This window comes from Haplochromis burtoni, unplaced genomic scaffold (assembly GCF_018398535.1).
Source record: "Haplochromis burtoni strain Fernald_Lab_line unplaced genomic scaffold, NCSU_Asbu1 Contig_61, whole genome shotgun sequence".
NCBI classification, from domain to species: Eukaryota; Metazoa; Chordata; class Actinopteri; order Cichliformes; family Cichlidae; genus Haplochromis; species Haplochromis burtoni.
Window position 1 is genome coordinate 901,226 of NW_024582422.1, and position 13,030 is coordinate 914,255.

The 13,030-nt window shown below is 39.5% G+C and overlaps 1 protein-coding gene across 4 annotated transcripts; it reads left to right on the plus strand.

Annotated features, from left to right (window-relative positions):
- Positions 1-851: 851 nt before the first annotated feature.
- LOC102306071 (ELAV-like protein 1) lies at positions 852-7,887 on the plus strand. 4 transcript variants are annotated; one of them, XM_014333766.2, is made up of 9 exons: positions 858-1,073; positions 2,119-2,178; positions 3,516-3,587; positions 3,690-3,858; positions 4,535-4,561; positions 5,818-5,921; positions 6,383-6,536; positions 6,624-6,849; positions 7,002-7,887. In XM_014333766.2, the coding sequence occupies exons 2-9, from the start codon at positions 2,143-2,145 to the stop codon at positions 7,318-7,320; spliced, it is 1,107 nt and encodes a 368-aa protein (XP_014189252.1). In that variant the 5' UTR covers positions 858-1,073; positions 2,119-2,142; the 3' UTR covers positions 7,321-7,887. The 4 variants fall into 4 exon arrangements, with proteins under 4 accessions (XP_014189255.1, XP_014189252.1, XP_014189254.1 ...); XM_014333767.2 differs by lacking the exon at positions 858-1,073 and adding an exon at positions 1,087-1,909; XM_014333769.2 differs by lacking the exon at positions 3,516-3,587 and having other exon boundaries at positions 852-1,073; positions 3,655-3,858.
- Positions 7,888-13,030: the final 5,143 nt, after the last annotated feature.

The following is a 13,030-nucleotide window of genomic DNA, read 5'->3' on the forward strand; positions in this document are numbered from 1 at the left end:
AAAAAAAAAAATCCCACATGCATACTACCCTTTAGGGCTAAGCCCCGGGTGTTTCAAATGTCTGGCTCCGCCTCTGGTTTAGACCACAATGTGTGTCTGTTTTGACCACACGGAGACTGTCAGAGTTCTGGGGGCTTTTCTTTTTTCTTCTTTCTTTTTTTTTTTTCGTACTCAAACAGTTGGTCGCACCTGTGCGACCTAGGATTTTTTAAGTTGAAAAATTTTGCGACCAAATTGGTCGCAGTCTAGAGCCCTTCATGTGATGAGTTAGTAGGAAAAGTAGGGCAACTGAGCTTACCATTTTGAATGAAAGTGTGTTTCTTGTGAAAACAAAGATTTTCTTCATGAAAATTGTGCCAAATGCAGAGAATTGCATGTAGTGTGTTTAAAAAAAAGTGTGTTTTAAAACTGCAATTTGAGTGTAAAGCAGAAATTGTGTTTGTAGTTTAGCAGGATTGGTTCAGGGGGTTGGTGCATCAGATACATGTTGTAGTCATTGTGTCTGAAGTACAAGAAATTGTGTATAAATAACTGTGAAAAACTATAAAAGGGTTTTTTTTCCCCCTCCCACTGTCAACAGAGTTCTTGCTCATAAGGGGGTCATGTGATTGTTGGGGGTTTTGCTGTTTTCTTTTTATTATTGTAGGGTCTTTTCCTTACAATATAAAAGGTACAACATTTGCGGGAGTTGACCATCTCATTCTGAGCAGACAGATGTTTTACAGCTGGATGTTAATGTTTGGGTGATGTCATGTTTAGTTTTCTGGTACACGTGTTGTTGGTTCTATTTTATAAATAAAGTTCTTCAGTAAAATCAAAACAAAACTTCTGATTTGATTTTCGTGTTTTCCCAATGACTCCAGCAGGGGGCAAATAAGGAGCACAGTCCTATTTTACAGAAGAAGAGGAGGAAGAAGGACAGGGGGAGATCTCGCGATACTTCACTGGGCGGCAGTTGGTTCTTTGTGTGCAGTAGGGAACGTGCTTGTTAGGATCGACAGATCATCTCATCTTCCAACTGCGGATCGAAATCTGACCCAATCACACCGGATCACCTGTCCGCACTCCCACAGGTAAGAACGGTGACGTCTTTGAGTGCCAAGGTGCGAGTGGCCGAGTAGCCTCGTGGTGTGTCCGCGGTGCTAACAGCGGCTAATGCTAGCAGCTCCGCGGCCTCAAAGTGCGCGCTTTTATTTTACCCACTTTACCTGCTTACCTATCCACATGTGAGACACGACTGTAACGCGAACTGGACCGGAACTGGAAACCTACGGGTTTTTCTGAGAAACGCCGGCGATCTCTGTAATTAAGTTAGTGATTAAGTAAATATGTGTTAATCCATTAAGTTAATGTGTTCACCTGGACCTGTGGGCGGTGCTTCAGCGGTTAGACGGTTCTCGGGGTGTCAGGCAGGTAAATGTAGTTCTAGAGCTCTTTGGTTGGTTAGAAATGTTGATGACATTCTCAGACGTCATTCTGATTGGCAGTGTTTGGGGTCAGATGTCATCTTATAGAAAGCTGCAGGTGAGTCAAACAGGCCGAGAAACATCTGGAATCAATGTCTTGATGCATGCTCAATCATCCAGGTAAGTAATTCCCAAAAGGTTGATTCTGTTAATCTTGATGTGGCTTTTCCGATGGGAGAAACATTTCATCCTCATGTAGGTGACTTCTTCAGTTTCAGCTGACTGCATGACTCCATTGTTTATTCAGTAGGTTAGCTTCCGTTGTTGTGCAAATGTACTGTTTATAAGGTTGGAAACCTGCAGTCAGCTGAGACTGAAGAAGTCACCTGGATGGTGATGAAACGTTTCTCCCACTGAAAACGTCCAGATGAACATAATCAACGTTTTGGGATCTGGAATCAACATCTGCACATTGATCCACAGAGAACACCCGGACTTCACAGGTGCTTCTCAATCAATAATGCTACTGTAGCAACAGGAACATAAGATAATACAGAGTGAAATGAGCTAAACTGGCGACCCATCATCAGAGACTTACTGGTTTGGGTTTCCTGATTGAAACAGATTGAATTCTGATCACCTTCAGTTTATCGAGTAGCTTGCAAATGATAAGCAATGATCAATAATCAGCTGCTTTTGCTATTTTTCCCAGACGTTAACTTCCTGAATCATTTCCATGGCGCAAAGACGAGGACACATCAGGTACCTGAAGGTGAGTGGATCAGTAGTGATCAAGTGTTTTTTAACCTGTTCAGAGGCTGTGCTGTGAAGCAGGTTCAACAAATTCAAGCTTTCTTTCAGTTAACCAGCTTAACAAAATGATAGCACGAGGACCAAACATCAAACTGTTTCTGCATTTTCTACATCAGCAGCTGAACATATGCATCATGTGACTTCACACCTGGGTTTCGGCCATGATGTCACCCAGAGGCCATTGAACAGGTTTTACAAATAAAACGATGAGTAGAGGATCTCAGTCTCACTGACTCAGACCGTAAATGACAGAATCGGTGAAAACAAGGCAGTTCCATCAGATTTAAACCTGCTCCTGACCATGTGATCGGCACGCATTACCACGGTGATCTCACAGGTACAAAGAATGCCACCTTTGTGGCACAGAACTCTGAGCTTAAGCTTGCTAAGTCGGCAATCTGGCTTTGTACTACAAATGTAATCGCAAAGAGAATTCAGAGCTTATCTGAAAACCGGAGCCTATGATTCCTTTGGGTGATCTGGTTCTGGGTCAAGTCGGTGAGACTTTTTCAGGTGATTTTCAGACTTTGAACATTCATATGAACACTTTTTACTATACCTGACTGCTTTCTGTTTCGCCTTCACGCACCGATAAACGCATCATAGAGCAGCTCAGGCTTCGGTGTCTTGCTCAAGGACACTTTGGCCTGCAAACTGCAGCAGAACCACTAACCTTCCAATTAGTAGATGAGTGTCACCCATCCCAAATGACAGAATCTGAATATGTGAACCTATGTCAGCATGAAATGCAATCAGATTACAGTCAGACTGTCTGCTTATAAAATGTCACTTTAAACACATTTAGTTCAGTTTGGATCTGAAAGTCATTTCAGCCTTATCGTCACTAAAATCCATCATTGAGCCTGACGATTGATTGCTGATTGATGTCATGTAAACGGTGATTCTACAATAACTGTAATCATATTACACTCATACTGTCACTAGAGATTTAATTCTAAGTTGTAATCTGTCATTGATGGAATAGCTGTCTCTGTGCTGATATATTGATGAGTGGTTGGTTGGACTGACTTAATAGCTGTGACTTTATGAAAGCAAGGGTCACTCAGCTGATTCAGGTCCAGGAGGAGGGGAGGAGTCAGAGGTTACCCAAAGTTTAGTTTCCAAAATTCTTTACCATGGTGGCTGATTCAGTTAATTCTCCTTCTAGAACAGAAACCCAAGTCTATCTTATCTCAGGGTTAACAAACTCAGAGTTTTAGCTGAACCCACTTCCTGAATCAGGGCCTGGGGATTAGTGCATGTTTACGACAGGTGTGTGTGGTGTGTGTGTTTCAGGTGTGTGAGGTTCAGAACTCTCAGGGTGATGTCAGAGACGCTTCGCTCGCCGCTAAAGGAGCTGCTGGAAATGTGAGTGCAACGCTTTGATGGGCTGAATCTGTTCACTTCCTTTATTCTGGCATCTTTTTGACTTTAGTGAAAGTGATGATGGTGATGATGTAATGACCTCAGGAGCTGTACGATAACGGGTACGGTGAGCAGATGATGGAGGACGAAGACGCACGCACGAACCTGATTGTGAACTACCTGCCGCAGAGCATGAGCCAGGACGAGCTACGCAGCCTCTTCAGCAGCGTTGGCGAGGTCGAGTCTGCCAAGCTCATCCGCGACAAAGTGGCAGGTAACGATGAAAGTACTACTAATGTAGTGCTGAAGTACCACTAATACGGTACTACTGAAGTGCTGCTGCAGTATCACTGTTAGTACCACTACTGCAGTACTACAGTAGAATCACTGTAGTACTTCTGAGTACCTGGACTGCAGCAGGTGCTGAGCTCCCCAATCGTACTGCAGTATTATTCAGGTAGTACTATGGTATTACTGGGGTACTGTTACACACAGTAGTACTGTGGTATTACTTTGCTTACGACTAATGATGATAATTTTACTAAAGACAAATACCAGATTACTTTTGAAGCATTATAAGTTTTACTGTGAATATGTTTTATTTCAGTACTTGAAGTAAATGTATTTCAGCATTAACACGTGTACTTGTTCATGCTTCACTGTACTTTGTACTCCTTATACTGCGAAGTAGGTCACAGCTGTATTTTGCAGTAGTTGTAGTATCAGTACATAGTCGTTATAGTACTGTTTGCAGTATTTCCTGTTCACTGTTGTTTTTTGAGGGGTTTCAAGATGATCAGCTGATTTTGTTTGTTTTGGGGGGTTTTTAACTCTGTTTTTTTGTTCTTCTTTTTTTTAGGTGAATTTTGTGATTTTTCTCTCTCTTTTTTTTGTCATAAAACAATTTGGATATTTTTGTTGTTGTAATCTTCATTTTTTTTTCACACCAGGTTTAATGACATCAAAGTGTCTAACAGGTACTTAATGCTGATTGGTTACATCAGGGCTGGGCGAACAAAGTAAATAAAAAGTTATTTACTGAATGATTCAAAACAAATTAAAGAATGATTTAGAAAAAAGGTGTGGCAAGAATATGTTGACACTAATTGAACTTCTTGTTTTTTATTTTATAAGAATTTGAAACTTTGTAATTACATTTTGAGGCGATGGCCGTCTGGTGATGAATGTCTTCAGATGACATGTGGCTTGGTTGCAGGTTTTCAGGTCTTCTGCCCTACAGCAGAAACAGAATAACTTTGATTGGCGAGTAAATGGCGAGCATGTCAGTGCCCGAGCAAAGAATGAAAGTTTTGGTTGAATTTTTTTCGTCCAGCCTCTGATAAAGGTGTTTTATTTTTTATTTTTTGTGGGGTTTTATTTTGTTTGTTTGTTTTAAAAAGTATTTTCACCTGTTTGATTTTTTTTTTTCAGGCTGTTTGTAAAACTTTAAAAATATTTGAAGATTTTTTTTGTTCTGAACAAGTCGAGAAAACAGTCGTTTTCAACAGTCGTGTGGGGTGATGCAGGATTGCATCCTGCCAGCGTGTAATCGTCAGGTCGTCGTGCGTTCAATACAACCATGTGCAGATGATTTGTGCCGACGGTTTGATCATCATCATGTGGCTAACCACCGTCATGCCAAAGTAATATATCACCAGTGAGTCATCTTTAACCTCATTCACTGACGACGATAAATTATTTACTTCCATGGACAGATCTTACCTGAACTGGTCAAATCAGGTGAGATCTTACCTTTTCAGATAAAAAAATAAATTAATATTTATATTGAATATTTAAACATTTAATCTGGATTTTATTTCAACTCGATGTAAGTGCAGTTTTTATTTTCATCACTTTATTTTCTGTGAGAACTAATTTGTGTTGAAGTGTAACAGGAGAGATGACCTTTAACCTCTTTGTTTGTAGTGAGTTTTTTTCCGAAGTTGATTTTTTTTATTTTTATTTATTTATTTATTTATTTTAAATAGCCAATGTACCTTGCAGTGTCACCTAACTGTTTTGAGAGCTAAAACGTGGTAGGTGCGCGGCGGACAGGCAGCGTGGTGGGTGGCGGCAGGTTTTCCCGGTTTGTTCAGAAAACTGATGTTTTCCAATTGACTGTATGGATCTCTGTACTTAGTTTGAACTCTGTGTTTGTTTCTCTCGGACTGTGTAGCAGCTGTAACAGACGCTTTTGTTTTTTATTTTGTTGTTTTCCTTTGTGTTTCTCTAGGCCACAGTTTAGGTTACGGCTTTGTTAACTTTGTTAACCCTAGTGATGCAGAGAGGGCTATCAGTACCCTCAATGGCCTGAGGCTACAGTCTAAAACTATCAAGGTAACGTGCCACAGGTGCTCTTTGTTTTTCCTGTCTCAACTGATGTGTTATGTTCCCCGGACAGTAGAGGGCACTCTCACCTGTCTGATGGATGAAGGTATTTTCAAACTCTGCTGTTTTGTTTTTATTGTTTTCGCACCGACACGTGTCAACACTGAATCTGTGAATTTCTTCAATTCAGTGAGACAACGTACTGCACCTTTTACTTTCAGACATTAATGATATTAATGCTTTTATTTTGGTGATCAGAGCCTGTTTGGATGCTTTTATTTTGTGTTTTGTTTTGTTGTTTGGAAAAATTGTGGATTTTTATTTATTTTTATTGAATATTTAAAAATTTAAATCTGGATTTTATTTGAACTCAATGTAACTGTATTTTTTATTTTCATCACCGTTTGTTTTCTGTGACAATTATATTGTAAAGATGATCAGCTGACTTACTTCCTGTCACTTCCCCGCAGGTTTCATTTGCACGGCCGAGTTCGGACGCCATCAAAGATGCGAACCTGTATATCAGTGGTTTGCCACGGACTCTCAGTCAGCAGGACGTGGAGGACATGTTCTCGCACTACGGTCGCATCATCAATTCTAGAGTGTTAGTGGACCAGGCTTCAGGTACCGCACGCGCTCAGTAAGCTCAGGGTCATGTGATGGCTTGTGATGTTTGGAACTGAAAAAATTCTGTTCTGGTTGGCTGTTTAGGTCTGTCACGTGGCGTGGCCTTCATCCGCTTTGATAAGAGGGCCGAGGCCGATGACGCTGTCAAACACCTGAACGGACACACGCCTCCCGGCAGCGCTGAGCCAATCACGGTCAAGTTTGCTGCCAATCCCAACCAGGCCAGGAACTCCCAGATGATGTCACAGATGTACCACGGCCAATCACGACGCTTTGGGGGGCCTGTCCATCACCAGGCACAAAGGTTCCGGTATGCTGACCTGCTCAGAATAACCTGATTACTGTAGTCTGAGTACTCTAACCTACCTTGTCCCGAGATCCAGCAGCTAATTGACTTATATGATTGTTACTGTTCGATGAGAATCAGTTAATCTGCAGCTGTCTAATACTTCGTGTGTCCAGGTTTTCTCCAATGAGCACCGACCACATGAGCGGAGGGGGTGGGGCCTCGGGGAGCTCATCCTCTGGTTGGTGCATCTTCATCTACAACCTGGGCCAGGAAGCTGACGAGGCCATGCTGTGGCAGATGTTTGGCCCGTTCGGTGCAGTCTTGAATGTGAAAGTGATCCGAGATTTTAACACCAATAAGTGCAAAGGCTTTGGCTTTGTTACAATGGCAAACTACGAGGAAGCTGCCATGGCGATCCACAGCCTGAACGGGTACCGCCTGGGGGACAAAGTCCTGCAGGTCTCCTTCAAGACCAGCAAGGGGCACAAATAGAGGAGGGGGCAAGGCTAAAACTAATAACAGGTGTTTTTGTTTTTGTTTTTTGTCTGTTTTCTCAGTTTTTCCCAGCATGCCCTCTTTCTTTATGTCAGTAAGTAATTTTTCTGGCTGTGTGGGCATTCATCCACAATAAAGGACTGAAATTTGCAGTATGACTGACAGCTGACTGTCAGCATTGTTATGAACATAACTGGAGTTGTATCAATTTCTGCAGGTTTACTTTAAAACATTTGGGGTCAAAGGTTACGGAAACTAAATCTGCTCTTTTCTGATTTGAGTAAAACGTTCAATTGGTTTTATGTACAGTTTATGTAAATGATGTCATGGTAACCACTGACAACTGATTAAAGGATTAAAAGTTTGGACAGGTAACCTGACGTTATCATGTCAGGTGATCAGGTCAGTGTTAGACGATTAGTTTCATGTTGTACAGGTGAGGTAGAGGAATGCACCTGATGAACAGGTAACTGATGTGAAGTCGATTTTCATTTGTTTTATTTTTGTATTGCAGCTTCATTGTGACATTTATTCAGCAATAAATCTGTTATTGTGAAAACTTAACCTGTGTCTGAATGTTTGTCTCCCCTTTGTCTGAATTTCTTTAAACTGTCAAACTTTTTCTTTATCGATGGACACAAAGTGTGGAGTTTATTTTACTATTTCTGTGTCGTTGCATATTCAGTACAATGGCGTGACTGAACGATGACAAATGCAGTGGTCTGGTTGGACAAATCTGTTTATTTGGATCCAAAACATCAGAAAAATCTAGCTCGGTTTGAAAGAATAAATGCCACAAATTTGTCCTGTGGAATTACGCATCCACTGTGTAAGAATAGTTAAGTCCGAAAATAATTTTAATGTGGGAATTTACGCATCCTGTGTGAAAGTTTTAAAAGTTTTACTGGGAGCCAGTTATAGAGGACCACAAGGCCACATGCATTGAAACAAAGAATTCTGTGCTTAAATTATGAATTGTATAATAAATCATCCATTTGTGAATTCATTTTTCAAAATGATTTTATTTATTCAAACAAAACTAAAGTAATTGGTTTAATAGTTTAAAAATAAAAACATTTAAATCAATTTTTCAAAGAGAATTATTAATCCATTAATAAATGAGAAATTGATTTCATAAAAAAATTACACTCAATAGAAACAGATTTTTGAAAACCATTTTTGAATAGAAAGCCCTCTCTTACTAATATTTTCCATATATCGTACTTGTTTAAATCTGTCATCTAAATTCTTTATAGGATTCAATTTGTTGTGCACCAAAATATCCTTTAGATTTTTATTTCTTCTATAAGCTGTAACTTTTAAATTGCTGTAAAGAAGGAAGGGCTTGTTGGGCCATCAAAAAAGAGGTATTAAGAGATTGATTCAAGACTCCGATGTATCTTGAAAAGGTGATTACAAACTGAATCAATTCACTCTGATTATTCCTCCTAATTGTTGGCTGATCCTATCAAAGAGTGCTTTCACTTCACTTTAAATCTGCCCTTAAAAGCGGACTGAGTACCGGTAACCTCTTGGTCTTAAAGCCTTAAACAACGCTGAAGTAGCTTCTTCCACATGCATCTTAAAGGTACAGATACGATGGAATCTAATCAATTGAGATTTAATAATACTCCTGAAAACATGTCTAGGATGAAAACTTTTTTATATAACAGTATGTGTCTATCTGTATCCTTAAAACAACAAATAGTTGTTTGCTTTGATTATTATTGTTTCTAAAGAAAACTATTGTGTCTAAAAAGTTAACTTGGAATTTATTTAGTTGAAACTGTAACTTCATTAAAGGGGTGGTGATTGTTCAATTTATCAAAAAAGATTTTGAAAGCTTCTAAGCCATGTGTCCAAATACCAAGGGGTTGGCGATAACCACAATCGTCATGTGACGATCATCAATAACTGGAGAAGCATAAGCAGGAGGTACAGAAGCTGAGTTGGGAGTGAAAAAAAAGGGTTCCATTTTGAGGACCCATAATGCATTGGAAGAAGGACATAATCAATTTTTTTTTCACTTTTTGCATTTTTTATATATAATTTTTTATTAATTGTCTGTTTCTGTGTCTGTGTGTGTCTGTGTTTGTTTGTTTTTGTATCCCTCTACAATATGAATTGCAGCCCAGTGATGCTCCAATTCAAATTTGACAGTGCTTTGACAATGCTTCCATCTAGTGGTGAAACAGTTTGTGGCAAACTAACTGGAGCGTGCCTCACCAGGAGAGAGTTATTAGGGCTCTCAGAAAAAATCCCAGCCTTGGAGATCTTCTGGTGAGAGCATAATTGGAGGGGAGAGTCAAAATGCCCCCCACACAATATCCACACTGAATCAGTTTCTTTCCGTTCCGCTGGGTCCACTGTGACTCACCTCTCCCTGTGTTGCAGCGCCTCCAATCTACAGTTCACTAACGTGCCACTATCATCCCTGGGTCTCCCGTATCAAGCTTTCACTCCTGTTCACGTAACTTTCATAGCTTTAATCAGCGTATGCCTCTCACAGTTAGTGTTTCTATGACTATGTGTGTATGACCTTGTATATAGCTTTGTAGTTTTATAATGCCTCACAGTTCATGTTATTAGGATTTACCTTAGCTTTGCCCTTGCACCTGTATATAGTCACTGGCAGAGTTTATCCCACAGCCATTGTTATAGTTCACCTGCTCTCAGCTCATATTGTGTCACGTCCTGTACATATGACTGTTTACACCATATCACAATCACTGTAAATAAATCTCATGTTACACTAACCTGTGCCGCTGTCTTGGGTCTGTGTTTTTGGTCCATTCTGTGTTGTGACAGTTTTGCCGTGACAATATATTTAAAGTGAGTATGTAGACCGATGTCTTACGCGTATTAAATACAGGTCATACAGGTGTCCCCTCACTGGGATTGCATGCTAAATGATTGTTTGTAAATGAAACCTGTGAATATTAATTGGAAAGTAGAGTTGAGTCAAATTGGTGTGCGCGCCACCCCCGTCCTCACAGAGCAGCCCTCCCCACGAGACAGGCACCATTCCTGGGATAAAACCTCCAGCAGTGATCCCCCCTTTTTCTTTTTATTTGATTTCACTGTAACTGAAAATAGTTTATAAACTAATGAACCAACTGCTAATCGTCATCTGTGAAGGCTGAGAACATGACTACAAAGTCTCAAAGGTCAAAAGGTATTCTCTCTTAACAAGTGAAAGCTCAGTAATGGCCAAAATATTAGTCACATTCTGCCCAATTCTGTTTGCAGATTGCAATTTTAAAAAAAATAAAAATTGATTTTAAATACTAGTGGGGAATTTTTTCAGTTGCTTTCTCCTTCGTGACCTGTACCTACCTGAGAGATCGTGAGAGAAACAAGGCACCTCTGTGTGTGTGTGTGTGTGTGTTTCCAAGCCTCTGCTCAAAACAGACTGTGAGAGGGGAGATCGAGACAGAGAGAAGCCGTCATCTGCTGGAGTGCTGGTCTGTCTGGAACGTGCTGCTGCCTGGCTACTCAATTTGTGCCTAGGGCCATCCGTCCTCAAACAGTCACCAGCAGTGGGCAATTTTTCAAAGTCAACTCTACTAGCTGTCAGAAGAGTCTGACTGTAACATCTATTCATAGAAAAACTGTTCCCTGATTAGTTGGACAATGCAAGGACTGGCTTTAAATTATATCATAACTGACTTACACACAGATGATGAATTAAAAGAAAACAAAACACAGTTAAGCATCTTAGAACATCTACAATAGATGATCAAGGTGGTTGAAATTTGGTCAGTTTCATATATAAAATTAAAATGATTCATGTGGTGTCATGACTTCATGCTTCATGTTTGACTAGTTTATATTCTATTGTTTTATTGTTATATTAAATGTAAGTATTCTTATGTAAACAGTATGTTTTTGAGGGAAGACAAACTCAACACATGACGCACTCTTCAACCTAAATTCAAATTTTAACAAACTTTAAAAACAACAACACTACAATCTAGAACCATAATAGAACCAAGTATATAAAAAAAAACAACCCATCATTAAAATAAAGAGTTTCTTCTATTGGTGAGATTCTTTGAAGAACCAGACCACCTTTATTAACCTGAGAGTGCTCATTGAACCATGCAGTGTGAATAGGAGAGACCTGGGAGAGACCACTCCCATTGCATATTTTATCACAGGATAAAAGTGATCAATCAAAACAACTTTACATTGATTTCCAAACCATACCAGCAAAATCCCCCCTGTCATCAGAGCAAAGCCCCAAATCCCCTCACTGTGGAGAGCCAGAGTTCAACTTTTTCCTTTAATTTGTCACTTGTCTCCGGTTCTTTCTGTAGTGAATTTAATCCTTTTTGTTTTTCAAATACAAATATTTCTGTTTTTCAGTTTCATTGAATTAAGAGCAAGATATGTAAAAATCGATCAATCTGTTAAAGTTGAGCATAGCACAAAACGTGTGCCCGCCCTGAACATAATCGATTCTTGCAATGAAGGCCATAAAATCAATTTTGCCTGGCACCACATGTGATGTGAGACAATAACCTTGTGTGTTACATGTGTGGTGTGTGTGTAGCTGTGGGAAGATGGATGGATGGATGATGGATGGATGGATGGATGGATGGATGGATGGATGGATGGGGGCTACTAAGAATGTCTGATCTTCTGTTGACTCCACCTGTTATTCCTATAAACTGTGCCTGCTATTGTTAGCACTGCGGGGCTCAGTTGTAGCTGCTGCCAGCAGGTACTTGGTAACCTGTGATTACTGAGACGTGTCTGTGCTCTCCTGATGCACGTGGCATGTTGTTTGGAAATGTAAATCTTTACAGATCAGCTATGTGAACACAGCAGATTATTCCATTTAGATTTTTAAATCTGATTAACATAAATTCATGCTGGTATATTTTATTCATGCAGGTTGTTGTTGCTGCTCTTTCTGCAGTGCAGTCTGTTGATTAAGTGAGTGAGTCCAGGGTAACTCCTGCTTCCAGGGATCATTTTGCAAACATTGTTCTTCATTTATAGTATTTATAAAATCCACTTCTTTTTTTTTTTTTACAAATCTCAAATATTCAGATCATATTTGAATAATAAACTTGCTCTAATAATAATAAACTTGTGAGGCCCGTCTCATGTCATGTTTAAACAGGATTTTAGAAAAATGTTTTCAAAATCAAGTCCTAGAGACTGATATCGTATCCCAACATACTTACAGCTAATAGCTATGAGTAGATGGGTGATCTATCTGAGTCAACTAAACAGAAAGTATTGCCTCATTTGTCTCTTTAATTGCCCAAAGATGTATTCTCCCACACTGGAAGTCACCCAAGCCACCAACAGAAAAGTCTTGACCGACAGATCTAATGTCATTCCTTAAATTGGAAAAGTTTATAGTTTCTCTTAGAGGGGCCAATAAGAAATGTTATACCTCACGTAAGCCTTTCCTTTCATATCTCCTTCCTTCTAAGGAACCCAAATTCCTTTTCCCTTAAAAAAAAAACAAAAAAAAAAACTTTTTCTTTGTTGCTTTTTTTTCTTTTAGCAAACACTTGTTGTGACACTAAGGTTTAACTATATGTAGACTGTATGTTTTGTATGTAAATGTATAATAAGGTCTCAATAAAACAAATTTATAAAATATTGTGTTTGTGCATTCCTTGCCTCCCTTCATTGGCCTCCAGTGAAATCTGAAATTCATTTTTTAATTTTACTATCATACAAAAGA